Source organism: Epinephelus fuscoguttatus, linkage group LG11 (genome assembly GCF_011397635.1).
Source record: "Epinephelus fuscoguttatus linkage group LG11, E.fuscoguttatus.final_Chr_v1".
Lineage (NCBI taxonomy): Eukaryota > Metazoa > Chordata > Actinopteri > Perciformes > Serranidae > Epinephelus > Epinephelus fuscoguttatus.
In genome coordinates, this window is record NC_064762.1 from 22,963,937 (window position 1) to 22,977,420 (window position 13,484).

The window sequence follows — 13,484 nt, forward strand, 5'->3', positions numbered from 1 at the left end:
AACACATGACATCACTTCATTTTCAAATATGGTTTATTTAGTGCTGAACAAAGAGCAAAATGAGTTGGTTAGCATAACAATACTTGAGACAAGAAGTCTTTCTGCTGTGAAGACCTTTTATTTTATACAAAGGTAATTTGAATCTACTCATGCAGTCAGCATGACTGAAGAATATGTGGCCACTACAGAGGTTCTGCAGTGTGGATAATCCCCCTCTCAAAAAGCAGCTCAGCTAAAGCGATCTGTGGAGAGAAAAAAAACATGAGGAACAACTCAAACCGCTAATTTCACATCAACACAACCTCAAATATGAATCATGGAAATGTTAGATGGCCTCCCCTCTCCCAAAACACGACTGCACAGAGCAGAAACAATGCCTGACTGTTCAAGCGGTGTCACATCTCAGCACAGATCATGTAACAACGCACCCTGTCCTCTGCAGAATCACATGGGAAACTTCCTACTGTCACAAATTTGGGATATGAATGGATCAGAAACTCCATGGCATCTGTGTGCTGAAAGGAAAACAATCATTAGACGGTGACAACATCTTTGAGACACCAAGTGATTTTCGCTGATCCTCCAAATTTACCTCTGCTTTTATTTCAAAACTCTTGGGCTCCTCTTTGTGGTACACTCTGGAGTTGTCTGTCGTGTAGTAGAGATGAACAGCTTCTCCATCACTGCATAACCTGGGAAGACAGAAGGCTAAGCGTCATTGATTTCTCTTGACAACATACAGTCAAAGACAAAATACTCCACATCGTTAACAGTAAATTCCAAAACTGCTGTTCGTGCAATACAAAAGTTACCTGGCACATCCGGCACGCAGCAGTCTAACTCGGGTCTGAGTGGTGATTTGTGCACCTCCGTCTATAAGCTGCCCGCCCTCCCACCTGGTTGAAACTCCTTGCACACTGCTGGCCAATTCCTCTGAGGGAGATGGCATGAAATAGTTAGAGTCAGAAGCATCACGTATCCCGAGACTGTCCTGTTCAATTAATTTTTTTCTGAATTAACTGAACTGAAAGTGAGTTAATTCCCAGGCATCCCTCATGTACCTGGTGTGAGCATGGGAGGAAGGCAGTCATGGAAGAAGTCTCTGGCTTTCTGATCCACGGCAGCATCGACCGGGGCGTAAGCTGTTAGCTTCTTCATCAGAGTCTCGATACGTGTGAAGAATTTTGTCCTGCGTGGGTCGTCCTACACACACACACACCCACACATTAGAAGGACTTGAATCATTCATGAGTAATCATTGAAAAGCCAAGGATGGTGATGGCGATGGAAAGTGGCATGGAAATACAAAGCAACAGCTGAATTACCTTGTCAGAGTTCTGCACTCCCATATATGTCAGATAATCCAGAGGTAAGCCCTGTCTGAACTCCACATCCTCTTCCATTGCTATTTCCAACGCTGCTGGAACCACCTGAGAAAAAGGCAGACAATGCTTCAAATATGGATGTTGCTGCAAAGATGGTAGAAATTCTAAATCATGGATGCTTTACACATCTTCAACCTGGCAGCACAGATCTATACAATCAGCACAGTTTGAAGGTGGACACCCAAGATTAGTGTCACCAATTCAGTATCTAACCAAATGTCTGCCCCTCTGTTCCTGATATATGATGTTGAATAATGTCCAGACGTCATAGTGAAGTTGACCTTTGACCACCAAATTCTAATCAGGTCATTCGCACATGTAAAAGCTTTCATGTAGAGAGCTTTGATCAGAGAGTATCACCTTGTGCAGCAGATCCCCCCAGCTGTTCTTCTGGTAAGAGGAGATGGTGATGTGGAGCGAGTGAGCATCTGGAAGGCAGTCGCCCTGGTGGATGAATCCTCGGGGGAAGTAGAGGAGATCCCCGGCCTCCAGCACCACTTCCAGGATCGGCTTTCCGATGACTGCCTGATCAAAGTTTTCTGGAGAGGAAATGCAAAGCAGTCACGGCTGAGAAACAACAGCTGTCTGCGAACACGGTTTACCAGCTCAGAGGATATCATGAGAGTGGTCGTCCATAGTAGTGGTTTAGATATTTTTGAAGACCTGAGAGTCTTTCGCCGACTCCAGGAAGTCTGAAGGTTAAAATACTGCAGAGGATGTTTGCACTCCAATGTTAGACACAGCTGAGTGATGTGTGAAATGTTCTGTATAAGGCTGAATCATTGCTCTGTTACTTTAAGTTTCCAGTATGTCTCTGTCAACTTTTTTGTTGCCCCAAGTAGGTGCAGTTTCACAGCAGTTCCAAGACTTGTAAAAATGAAATAAATATTTTTTACTCACCACTTGAAAATACAGCCAAGACCTCATCTTCTGTCCTGCAAAAAGTCAGAAAAACTACTTTACAGTGTGTCTCTCTGCATCAATCCCTCACTTATTTACTAATTTTACATCAAGCTATCGAGGAAACATTGTGAGGTGCACAGTGAGCAACATATGGTCAATGTACAGCATAAAAAGCTTTTCCAGCCCAAAACCCGTGTGAATTTAACTTGTGCTACTCTTAAAAGCTTCCTCATGGTGTCTTACCTCGGGTTGTACACCCTCCAGTGCTTCTTCCCCTCCAGCTGAACCACAAACGCCTCAATGTCGTCATAATGTGGAGCAAAGCCTTGTGTTCCAGGTGGCGTCAGGTATCTGGTTAAAGGAAAAGCACACATTTAAAGCAAACTGACAGCATCCGGAAAGGCTTCCATGGTGATTGCTGTCCCAAACACTTACACGTTGGCTCCTGCCATGCTGCCAAAGTGCTCTTGGAGGATGGACAGCACGCTCCACACTGTGGAGGAGAAGGCCTGGGGATTCAGCATGCGCAGTGAGCAGCCACTCTAGGAACAGAGATACGACAGTGACTACTAATGTGCCATGAGAGCGCTGTGCAGATGGTACACTCATACTTTTAATGCACTTAAAGTAAAATGACTTCTAGCTTGCAGCACAGAATATATTAAAATGAATAAACCGCTTCATATATATAAAAATACATCTAACTGCTTTTTAATGGAGGCGGTCCTGGAAGGTTTCAGAGTGAGGAGAAACTTTAATGATCTCCATTGAGGAAACTGACGCAGCTACAGATGCAGAATCACAGTGATGGTGTGTTGCAAATAATAAATCACATGCTGTATACAAATCTCAGCGTGGCCTTACCCCATAGAAGTCCCACACAGTGTACGGCAGAGCTCGCCCTGGAGGATTGTGCGTCTCCCTCTTGCCATTAGTGTAGCTGGTGACGTCCAGGTTGACTCCAAACTGAACATCCTCCTTAAATTAAACAACACAGACGTGTAGTTCAGCGTGACAGATCAGCTATCAAAGAGCATAATGCAACACATGATAAAATCTTACATGTGCTCACTGGAGAACAAATCTGGGCACATAGCTACTAGAAAGAAAATAAGACTAACATCTATTATAAATCAGTTCAAAACTATACAAAAAGGATATTTTTGGCAGATATATAGATGAGGAAAGGTTGTGTTAGAGGAGTGCTTATTTATTTTACAACACTGGGTGGTACTTGGACTGTAATTAACCTGCGTTTAATTGGGTGGTAAATAAACTGGGGATAGTTGTATATCAGTTGTAAATACATTTGGGAATCTGTTGAAATGATATAAAAGAAGTTTAAAAGAATAAATTTAAGAAAGGGGTAGGGACATATAAATTTTACTTCTACCTACAGTACTCCTTTTCAGACACTGCTATCTTTGTCTTGTTTTTTATTATGCTTTTTTAGTTTTTGGTGTGAAATAAAGTCATTCATTCATTCAACAAATAAACAGGAAATGTACAAATAAACAAAACACCATAATAAAACAAAATTAGGCACATAAAGGAACAATAATATTAACTTCCTGTTGTGTTTCTTTCTTTATATAAGTTTTTAAAAATGAAACCAAATTTCATAAAACCTCCTGTATTACTATTTGTCTGTGTGATTACAGATTTAAATGCCAATGTTGGAAATTAAAGTTAACCATTCGCAAAAATCAGGCTTTGTACAACTCTTCCAGTGGTGGAGATCAGTCCTTGAGGTACAAATAAAGTCTGCCAATGCAAGTCTAACTTTTGGTATAAGAGATATCTCCAATTAAACCCAACTTTTGTCTTGTCAGTTATGCGCCCAGTCACCAATACGTTTCTTAACTTGTTTCCAAAGAGGAAAAACATCCCCACATTAAATAAAGTACCTTCATTTTTACACTTTCATTCACGAGTCCAATGATTATAATCAGAGCTGCAACAATTAGTCCATTAATAGATTCATCAATTGAGGAAAAATGAATTGGCAACTGTTGCGATCATTATAGTAAATGTAGAAATTTAGTCTTTTTTTGAAGCAAACATTTGCAGATTTCTTGCTTCATGAATATGAAAATGTAATACTTTTTTGTGTGAAATCTTGTGTTTAATTATGAGCCTTCATCATTTGATTTGAGCCTGTTTTGGGATGAATATAAAGAGGATGAAAAGATTATTTGTGATTTCCCTTCACATTTTTTAGCGGTGGGCATTAGCTGCCTTAATAAGTCTATGCTACAATACGTAATAATAAACTGAACAGCTTTGGATTTTTGGACTGTTGGTCGGATAAAACATGGATGGCCGTTTTCCAATTGAATGTATTGGTGGTTTGATCCCTGACATGTACATGTGGAAGTGTCCTTGTGCAAGATACTGAACACCAAACCCCAAACTGCTCCTGATGCCTGCGCCATCGATGTGTGACTGTGTGTGAATGTTTATCTGATGAGCAGGTGGCACCTTGTATGGTAGCCTCGGCCATGAATGTATTAATATGTGTGTGAATGGGTGAATGGTGCCTGTAGTGTAAAGCTCAAGAAATTATCTTTTGTTGCAGCCATAATGATAACAACAACAATAATGGTGATGATAACATATCTGGCAAAATCCAACACAGGTGGGGAGACTGTAAATAAAGTGGTGACGGATGAGGTGACGTTTCAGATCCTTACCTGTCTTAATATGCGATCAAACTCTGCCGTGGAGAACAGTCCCTTGTAGTAATCTGGATTTTTACGTTGAACCAAAATGGGCTTCTTCTCCCACACGTCCCTTTGGACGGAGAAAAGATATTAGCTGCTGAATATTCCAAGAAGAAGAGGAGACATTTTGGTTTTCCTGTCCTGTTGTCATTTTGGATTTAGCATATATATTAACTCTGAATGCACAGACAGAAAGACTGCCGACACACTCATCCATACTTGAAGAAGGTCTTGGCAGGGATGGGGTTGATGAGCCACTGGAACAGCTTGCTGGCTCTCTCCCTGCTGTTGTTGACTTTAGTGAGGTCAGACAGCAAAGCATCCAGAGCCTCCCCATCTCCATTCACACACTCCTCTTCCTGCAAGAGAAAGAATTAATACTTGAGGGGATTTCAAAAACAACGTGACTTTTCATGGATGTGAAATTAGCACCCTATGGCACCTATCTTAGTATCTTTGCAGCAGGTGCACACACTCACCTCTGTTAATCCCTTTGGGCTCTCCTCTCTTTGTGCAGCCTTCATGAGCTTCTTTCGCATCTTCTTCCTGTCAGGCTTTAACTGAGCTTTACCTGTGTTCACCTTGTTGGCGCCATTCTCCTTTTTCCTCTTCTTCTTATCCGCTACCTGGAACACCACACGAGGTAAACACAGGGATAAACACAGTGCAGATACACAGTTAGCCCGAAGAAGTGAAAGGAGAGATAGCATGGTTTAATACTTGCAGCAGGACTGTGCTGGACTCAGTAACTTACAGTCTGTCACAGAGCAGAGCACGAGCCATTAAACCAGATTACGTCACATTATTTTAATATCATCTACCTGCAGAGGAGACTTGGTGACAGGAGCAGACACTTCTGTTGTTAAGGTTTGATACAAAGCAAAAGCTGACATGTGTTTTCGCTCCATGATCTAGATTGACGTCATCACCCGGCGACTGCTGGAGTCTAATCTTCTACGGCTGTATTATGTACAATTGCGCCCTAACGGGCTCACTACTGCCACCTGTAGAGTGGTATTACAAGCTGCAGCCCACTCAAGACATTATATTATATTATATTATATTATATTATATTATATTATATTATATTATATTATATTATATTATATTATATTATAATAATTGTCAAGTTGTTTAACAAATACAAGCAAACAAAAAAATAATAACACAGTAGGGAGTACGTGAAAAAGTTTGTGATAAAATTGATTAATTGATTAATTACTTAATTAATCAATAACGATAATAATAATAATAATAATAATAATAATAAACAAACAAGTAGCCTACAAAAAACTACTTAAGATATTAGCATATATAGTAGATTATTTAATCATAAATATATATTTTTCAAGAGCAAGATGGTCCATCATGTCAAAGTTGTTACCTAATTAATTTCCTTACTGTTAACGACTGAAGTGTAATGATTCATCTGCAAACAAATATTAATTTATTACATTTCTGTTGACAGATCACACCTACGATAGGTATGTTTTGCTTGATATTAACAAACAGAAAAGTAATTTCTTTCGGTTCACTTTTAAAGTTGAACCTCACTCACTTGGTCAGTTAACTTTTTGTATACATCATAAAGGGGCTGTTAGTTTAATGTGTCTTGTTGTCAGTTTCTTCAGTTAAGCTCTTCTTATGCTATTTTCCAGATCCTCATAATGGTAAAAATGTATTTCATGTCTTTCAGATTATCTCAGCAAATGATCAGTTTTGTAGTTCTGTACATTTACATTATACTTGTTTGTGTTCTTTGATGAGCTGTTTTATAAAAGTTGCTATATGAGCAAAAGATATATTATGTAACACAGTACTGAACACATATGAAAATAAGAATAAATAATCAAAAGCTTCCTGAAGATGTCGGTGTCCTTGCCATCTGTAAGACTCTCGTATTTTATGTGATTCAAACCAACAACACTTACACAATATAAAACAAATAAAAACAATAACAGTAATGAATAAATTATAAAAATCACCAATTCTCACAAAAGATGAAATTTTGAGATCTTGACCTTAAAAGTTTATATTTTTGATCAAATACAGGGTTTTTTAAAGAAATGTTATTTTACAGAAATACATGATTATATATACTATTATAAATTAAAAATATATATTACTGCATTAAAAGCAATTTCTCCTCTCACAGGGAATCTGAAACGATCCCTGTAAAATAACTCTGTATCACCAGACATCCACTACACCAGTGCATTAGATATTCATATCAAATACACACTGTAAAAAAGTGGTTTTTGTCATAATTCAAGCATGCTGTATGTATCCACTGGGTATACGGACATATCTGCCCGTGCATATGCCTACCTCATGTATAACCTATGTTTTTTCCCCTCTCTTCATAGGACTGAATTCTTTATCTTCAGGGACTGTTCATGATTTATTTATTTATGTATCTATTTATTTTTGGCCCGGGGAGGGGGCATACAACTTCGATTGTATTTATTTTAAATACCCTGTGAATCCCCAAAACCAACAGCACGTTGAAAGGCATTTTTCCTCCTTCAAAAATGACCCAAATTACACTTTTTTTTTTTTTTTTTTTTGTCACAGCCAGACACTGTAAAAACAGAAATTATTGTTGGATTTTCAAATTCTGATGGGTCTTGAACACATCATGTACAACGTGAAAAAAAAACATTACGAAATCTGAGCTTAAGATAGAGATATTTAATTATGATATCTTTATTATATATGTCTTGTTTTAAATTTCACTAAATTTAAAATGTTTGCACTAATTAACCAGCATGAATGACAAGGGTGAGAAATCAAGGCTATTTTATTCCAACTCCAGGATTTTCCTCTTCAACTTTTAACTCCCAAACATCAAAGGGTATATGTTTTTAATCCCTAATGACTAATTTATGGTGGAGGGAGGGTCATGCATTTTCCCCAGTCACCCAGTTTCAGTGAGGGTAAAAAACACATAAAACAAATAAATAATAATAATAATAAAATTGATCACAAAAATAAGAAAACAAAAATGAAGTCACACCCCAGCCACCTCCTTCTCTGATAAATAAATTCTTATTAATAAAAATTATTTTTTAGCTACAGTATCTCACATAAGTGAGTACACCCCTCCCATTTTTGCAAATATTTCATTATATCTTTTCATGGGACAACACTACAGAAATGACACTTTGATATAACTTAAAGTAGTCAGTGTACAGCTTGTATAGTAGTATAGATTTACCTTCCTCTGAAAATTACTCAAAACACAGCCATCAACATCTAAACAGCTGGCAACATAAGTGAGTACACCCCACAGTGAACATGTCAAAACTGTGTCTGAAGTGTCTATATTTTGTGTGCCAACCATTATTATCTAGCACTGCCTTAACCCTTTTGGGCATGGAATTCACCAGAGTTCACAGGTTGCTTCAGGAATCCTCTCCCACTCCTCCATGATGACATCATGGAGCAGATGGATGTGAAGACACCTTGCACTACCCCACCTTCAGCTTGAGGATGCCCCACAGGTGCACAGGTGAGTTTAGGGCTGGATACATACTTGGCCAGTCCATCACCTTCACCTTCAGCTTCCTCAGCAAGGCAGTTGTCATCTACTAGGTGTGTTTTGACAACTGCCTTGCTGAGGAAGCTGAGGAAGGTAAATCTCTACTACTGTAGAGATTTACTGTACAGCTGTACACTGACCACTTTAAGTTATATCAAAGTGTCATTTCTATAGTGTTGTCCCATGAAAAGATATAATGAAATATTTGCAAAAATGGGAGGGGTGTACGCACTTATGTGAGATACTGTATATGCCTTATCTGTGTATGTACATTGACAACACACTTTGTGAAACTGATTCTGATAGTCGCCATTTTGACCACTAGGTGGAGCATTTCCCCAATATTTCCTGTGCTCGAGCTCCACGGTTAATCAACACCGTTTCCCATAATGCTTTGCGGCGTGCTGTCGGTGCTGTTTGTCCAGCCGTCGCTCCAACAATGCAGCTTTTAATGGTGCTGTGAGCGGTGCGAACTGAAAACGCAGCAACACCGCAGGCTTGTCCGGTCACTGTAGTCGTCCACATTTTAACACAGCGACATTTGGACGGTTTGACAAACCTGCCGCGCGGCCGTGACTCAGTTTTTAGGACATCCTGGACTCTTGTGCTGTGGTGAGTAGCTGCTGAAGCTAACGTTGGTCTGTCTGCCACTGTAGTGGAGAGTAATGCATTTTGTTGTGACCGTTGCTGGCTAGCAGGCTAGCTAATTGGCCAGATGAGACATATGGCCCCTTGTGTCTTCCCCCCCTGCAAACCCCCCTGTCCATATTTAGTTAATACTACAGCCGTGTGTCCACTTGTGCTCACTGGGATTTATATTAGGCATTTCTAAGAGGTGTAAATGTAAAAGGTTGGTAGTTTTTATAAAGACTTTGTTGAGTCGTACAGTATAGCCGCTGTAAGTCGTGAGTGTGTTTTGCTTTGATCTCGGCAAAGGCACACGTCAACCAAGCCGGTGTACTCGATGCTTTGCCTAATCTAAGTAGTCTGTACACGACTGCCGAAACACATCAAACCTTTAACTACATATTATTTAACCACCATTTGATTGTCAAACCCACAACCCCCAAAAATGTGCCGCTCTTTTATAAGGAGTAAATGTCACGCCGAACTCCATTAACAAATCTGGCAATTTAATGTCGACGTGCTCATTGGCGACCACGAATACTTGCATGATTACGCGCTGATTATGAAAGCCATAATGAGCTTCTCGTTAAGTCAGCATGCTTTAATACACCGCCGATCTGTTCTGCGACACACTAGTTATTATACCTTACATTATTGCCTGTAAACTATAATAGCTGCCATTAATATTGATGACATAATTATTAAATTACACATTTAGAAATGGAGGCTCTGATTGCTGTGTTCAGATAAGGTCTCTTAAAATACACGTTTGAATGTTGCTCTGTCAGTCATGCTGCACCTTTGCCATTGAGCAAAGTAGCATTAACTGCAATAATATATTTGCTATGATAATCATAGTGGGTATTGATTGTGTCTCACACTTGACTCAGTGTTTGTCCTGTTATACAGTATTGATTTCCTATGGCATTGTTTAAAATGCAATAAGAAGTTGCTGCAAAATGTTTTATGTTATTTTTTTTTTTTGACTAAATCATTGATTACACTACCTGGTTATATAAAGAGTAGACTAAAATAGCACCCAAAATCTGATCATCACAACAACATGAAGGCAGGATTAATTGCAGGGCCTTATTAGACTGCTTTAGCTAGTCGTTCCTAATAAACTGGAGACTGAGTGCAGATGTTGTGTAATTTGCAATGTGGCATTCAACCAATGACTAATGAGACAGGGGAGCTTAGCACAACCCAGAGAGTATGAGCTGAAGGATGAGGGTGTCAGCCTCCTATAGATTTGGGAAATAGACCCCAGCAGCCTATATTACAGCTGGGTTTAGCATGCTTGTTGCTGCACTGAGGTTACGGCCCAGGGCACTACTTTTACAGCATGCTTCAGTAACCAGTAAATCAGCTTCGGACTTTATTACTTAATAGCGACCTTACTAGAGCTGCTGGCCCAGAGCTGTGTGGTCAGTTTATTTGTGGCTGCATCATCAGAGCATTCCTTAGTGCATTTCTACTTGACAGAAGGATGCTCTTGTCAAATCACTTAAAACATCGTAGTCAAATATCTTTGTTTCTTTACACGTTGTTATTTATGCATCTCAATGTCTGAAACTTGGTGGGAAAGCAAAGTTGCTGAGCACGAACATATGCAGCGTCCTGAATCTGATGATGTAGAGAAAACTAAAAAGGGACTGCAAAATACTCACCTGATGTATAGAGACAGCAAAAGTTTTAGAGTTCAGATTTCACATCGCTGTCTGTTTTGTGGGTTTCAAGCCACTGCTCATCACTTTTAAGTTATGATATCAGGTATATTTGTCATGTGTTATTATATTTCTGGGCATCTGTGTGAGATGTTCAGGACAGTTTCCAGACAGCGGTGTAGTTTTTCTAGGTCAGTTGCCTGTGAATGTATCACTGCAGATGCTAGTGTTGATTATAGCTTAGTGTTTTAATGGAGGCATTCTTCTCTCTTGTATTTGCTTCCTGCTGAGATATAAACAACAGGAGCGTGTTATTTCAGTGTTTGAAATAGTCAACTAAATAAAAGAGGTTTGTTAAGAGCTGTCTTTACAACCCTGAAATAAAAAGCCTTCATAATAGATTTAATCTTTGCCCATCTACTTAACAAATTAAAAAAAGATAATCTTGAGCCAGTTGTATGATTTGAACTTCGCCCTGCAATGGTTAGACCGGACCACAGCATGCATTAATATGGACTGTAAGGGGCATTGTGTATCCCACTGTGGACAAGGATATTGATCATTCTCTCATACAGGCGTGATTACCATGCTGTCTCTGAGTGATTTTTTTTTTCCTCTCCCAGTGGTCACGTAGGACTCAACAAATCCCACAATGCAGAATAATGACAAAATCAGCGTTTCATTATGTGACAAGGTGCCTGTAGATGTGCTGCCCTCATTAAATACTTGGACGCCTGCCCAATGCTCCAATTTTCTGAATTTTTCATACGTGCAGGGTCATTCTAGTGCCGTGATTTAGTAGTATTTGAGTAATGTAATATATTTTGGCCTGCGACAGATGTTGATAATTGGGGGAAAAAAAATCCTATTGCACTGCTAGATAGCATTTGAAAGGCATTTTCTTGCAAATGAAATCTCCAGTTGGGTGCTGCTAATGAAATATAAACAAGTGGCAGTTTCAAATTGATTTTTTACCACATTATTTCAAAGACCTCTAATTGGTATTTTTACAATAACAATGTGGTAAATGACAATGTGAAAGCAGCTGCTCACAGTCATGAACTTACTGAGCGTGAATACCCAAATCTGCAGCTCCTCTTAACAAAGCTTTAAAATGAGTTTCATGTCATTGTTAAGCCGTCTGGCCTGGACTTCATCGTTCTGATTCACCCCCATGGGCTTGTTTTCGGCCACAGCAGGCAGATGTTTTCAGCAAAAAGCTCTTAAAAACCCCTTGCACACTACCTGTTCAGCACCAGACAGACGGCAGACACCTTTTGCGACTAGCTGGTGAACATAGCAGAGTATTTAGCAGCTATAGAGCCAGATGTTTTCCCTCGGGAGTTAGTAGGGACCAAAAATAGAGCTGCCCTCAAGTGGCCGAAAGATCAGTTAGTGCAGGTTTAACGAAGTCTAGTATGTGTACGAGATGTAGGCCTATGAGGTATCATCTGCCAACATCCCACAAAGGATTCATAGAGGACACTTTGAAAGGTTACAGCAGGAAAAGCATAGGTGTAGCCAATAACATTATTGATGCTCTGTTCTATTGAGCTGTCCCAGTAACCCTTGTCAGTGAAGCACCATGCACAATACCAGTGCTCTGGGACATGTTAACAGTTTATTATGCGAGTAGAACGTGAGCTAAAAGTGACAAAAATTCCCTCCATCTGTTGTCAGAGGTCACTGATAGAAGGTGCCAGTACACCTGGATAATATAAGCTACATCCACACTAATTCATTTTCATTTTACAACACAAAACTACTGCAACTAAGTGGCAACTTCTGGGGCTAAAAAATGAAGCCAACAAACTGGAGTCACTCCTTGTAGACCCCCATGTTAAAATGCTTAACTCTACAGCAGAAATAAGCATGTTTACAGCCTTTTAAGAAAAACAGTTCTCAGCTCATGACAACTGCGTGGGGACTGAATTTTTTTACTATTCACCTGTTTGCATTTTCGTAAAGCTTAAGGTTACATATATTTAAAGGCAGGCTGCTATGAGTGACAGGCTGTCCGGCGATAGTGTCCTCGGCTTCTGACTCAGATCCACCCCTCGCTCCTTCTCAGTGCCAGCCTCTTGCCCAAATATGGTCACTTCTGGCTGCAAATAACCAAGACGCCGACATCCGTACTGCCAAACTTGAGCCTTCAAATCAGGAGTCCACAAACCAGCGGGTGACATCATGGTAGCTACGTCCAATATTTACACTGTCGATGGTTTACGTCTAGTGTCCACACTGCTCTGGTGTATTTGAAACCCAAAAATGGAGACTTTTGAAAATGCTACTGAACCTTTACAGTTTGTGTTTTAGTCTGGACATGCGGAAACAGAGACTTTTGAAAATGATGACACAGACACCCACGTTTGCTTCACGATTGGGTCTTATTCGTCATGAAGTTTCTAGCCACAACATTATAGATACACCTTCATATCTTGTGTGATTTGATTCTTCTTGTGTGCGTACTCCTTTCCCATTGAAATGGTGTCCTCTGGTGATGGATAATGCTCTGAGTGCTGCTCAAATATGTCGCCATATTTGCTTTGCAACAAACTCCTAATCATTGTTTTCTGTCACCATGACTGCCATATACTCATGTTTTACTTTCAGTAACAGTTCTAACTCATCGTTGGTC

General features: G+C 39.7%; 2 protein-coding genes across 2 annotated transcripts in view; one reads left to right on the forward strand and one right to left on the reverse strand.

The window, feature by feature from the left end:
- Positions 1-15: 15 nt before the first annotated feature.
- On the reverse strand, positions 16-5,954 carry riox1 (ribosomal oxygenase 1). The gene is made up of 15 exons (XM_049589944.1): positions 5,833-5,954; positions 5,491-5,637; positions 5,231-5,370; positions 4,982-5,081; positions 3,153-3,266; positions 2,724-2,830; positions 2,532-2,639; positions 2,286-2,320; positions 1,746-1,924; positions 1,326-1,430; positions 1,062-1,203; positions 813-933; positions 593-692; positions 429-515; positions 16-242 (listed from the first exon to the last, which is right to left on the reverse strand). The coding sequence occupies exons 1-15, from the start codon at positions 5,917-5,919 to the stop codon at positions 183-185; spliced, it is 1,632 nt and encodes a 543-aa protein (XP_049445901.1). The 5' UTR covers positions 5,920-5,954; the 3' UTR covers positions 16-182.
- Positions 5,955-8,964: 3,010 nt separating this feature from the next.
- extl3 (exostosin-like glycosyltransferase 3) overlaps positions 8,965-13,484 on the forward strand; it is a 40,264-nt gene continuing 35,744 nt past the window's right edge. Inside the window, exon 1 of the mRNA XM_049590217.1 lies at positions 8,965-9,164. The gene's annotated coding sequence lies outside the window, so the exon portion shown is untranslated. The remainder of the gene's footprint in view (positions 9,165-13,484) is intronic.

Excerpts from the sequence above, each read along its gene's own strand:
- riox1 (XM_049589944.1), bottom strand. The coding sequence starts at position 5,919 with ATGGAGCGAAAACACATGTCAGCTTTTGCTTTGTATCAAACCTTAACA. Across the intron at positions 2,831-3,152 it reads CTGTGTGGGACTTCTATGGG|AGTGGCTGCTCACTGCGCAT; the intron begins GTAAGGCCACGC and ends CTCTGTTCCTAG. Across the intron at positions 243-428 it reads GTGATTCTGCAGAGGACAGG|ATCGCTTTAGCTGAGCTGCT; the intron begins GTGCGTTGTTAC and ends TTCTCTCCACAG.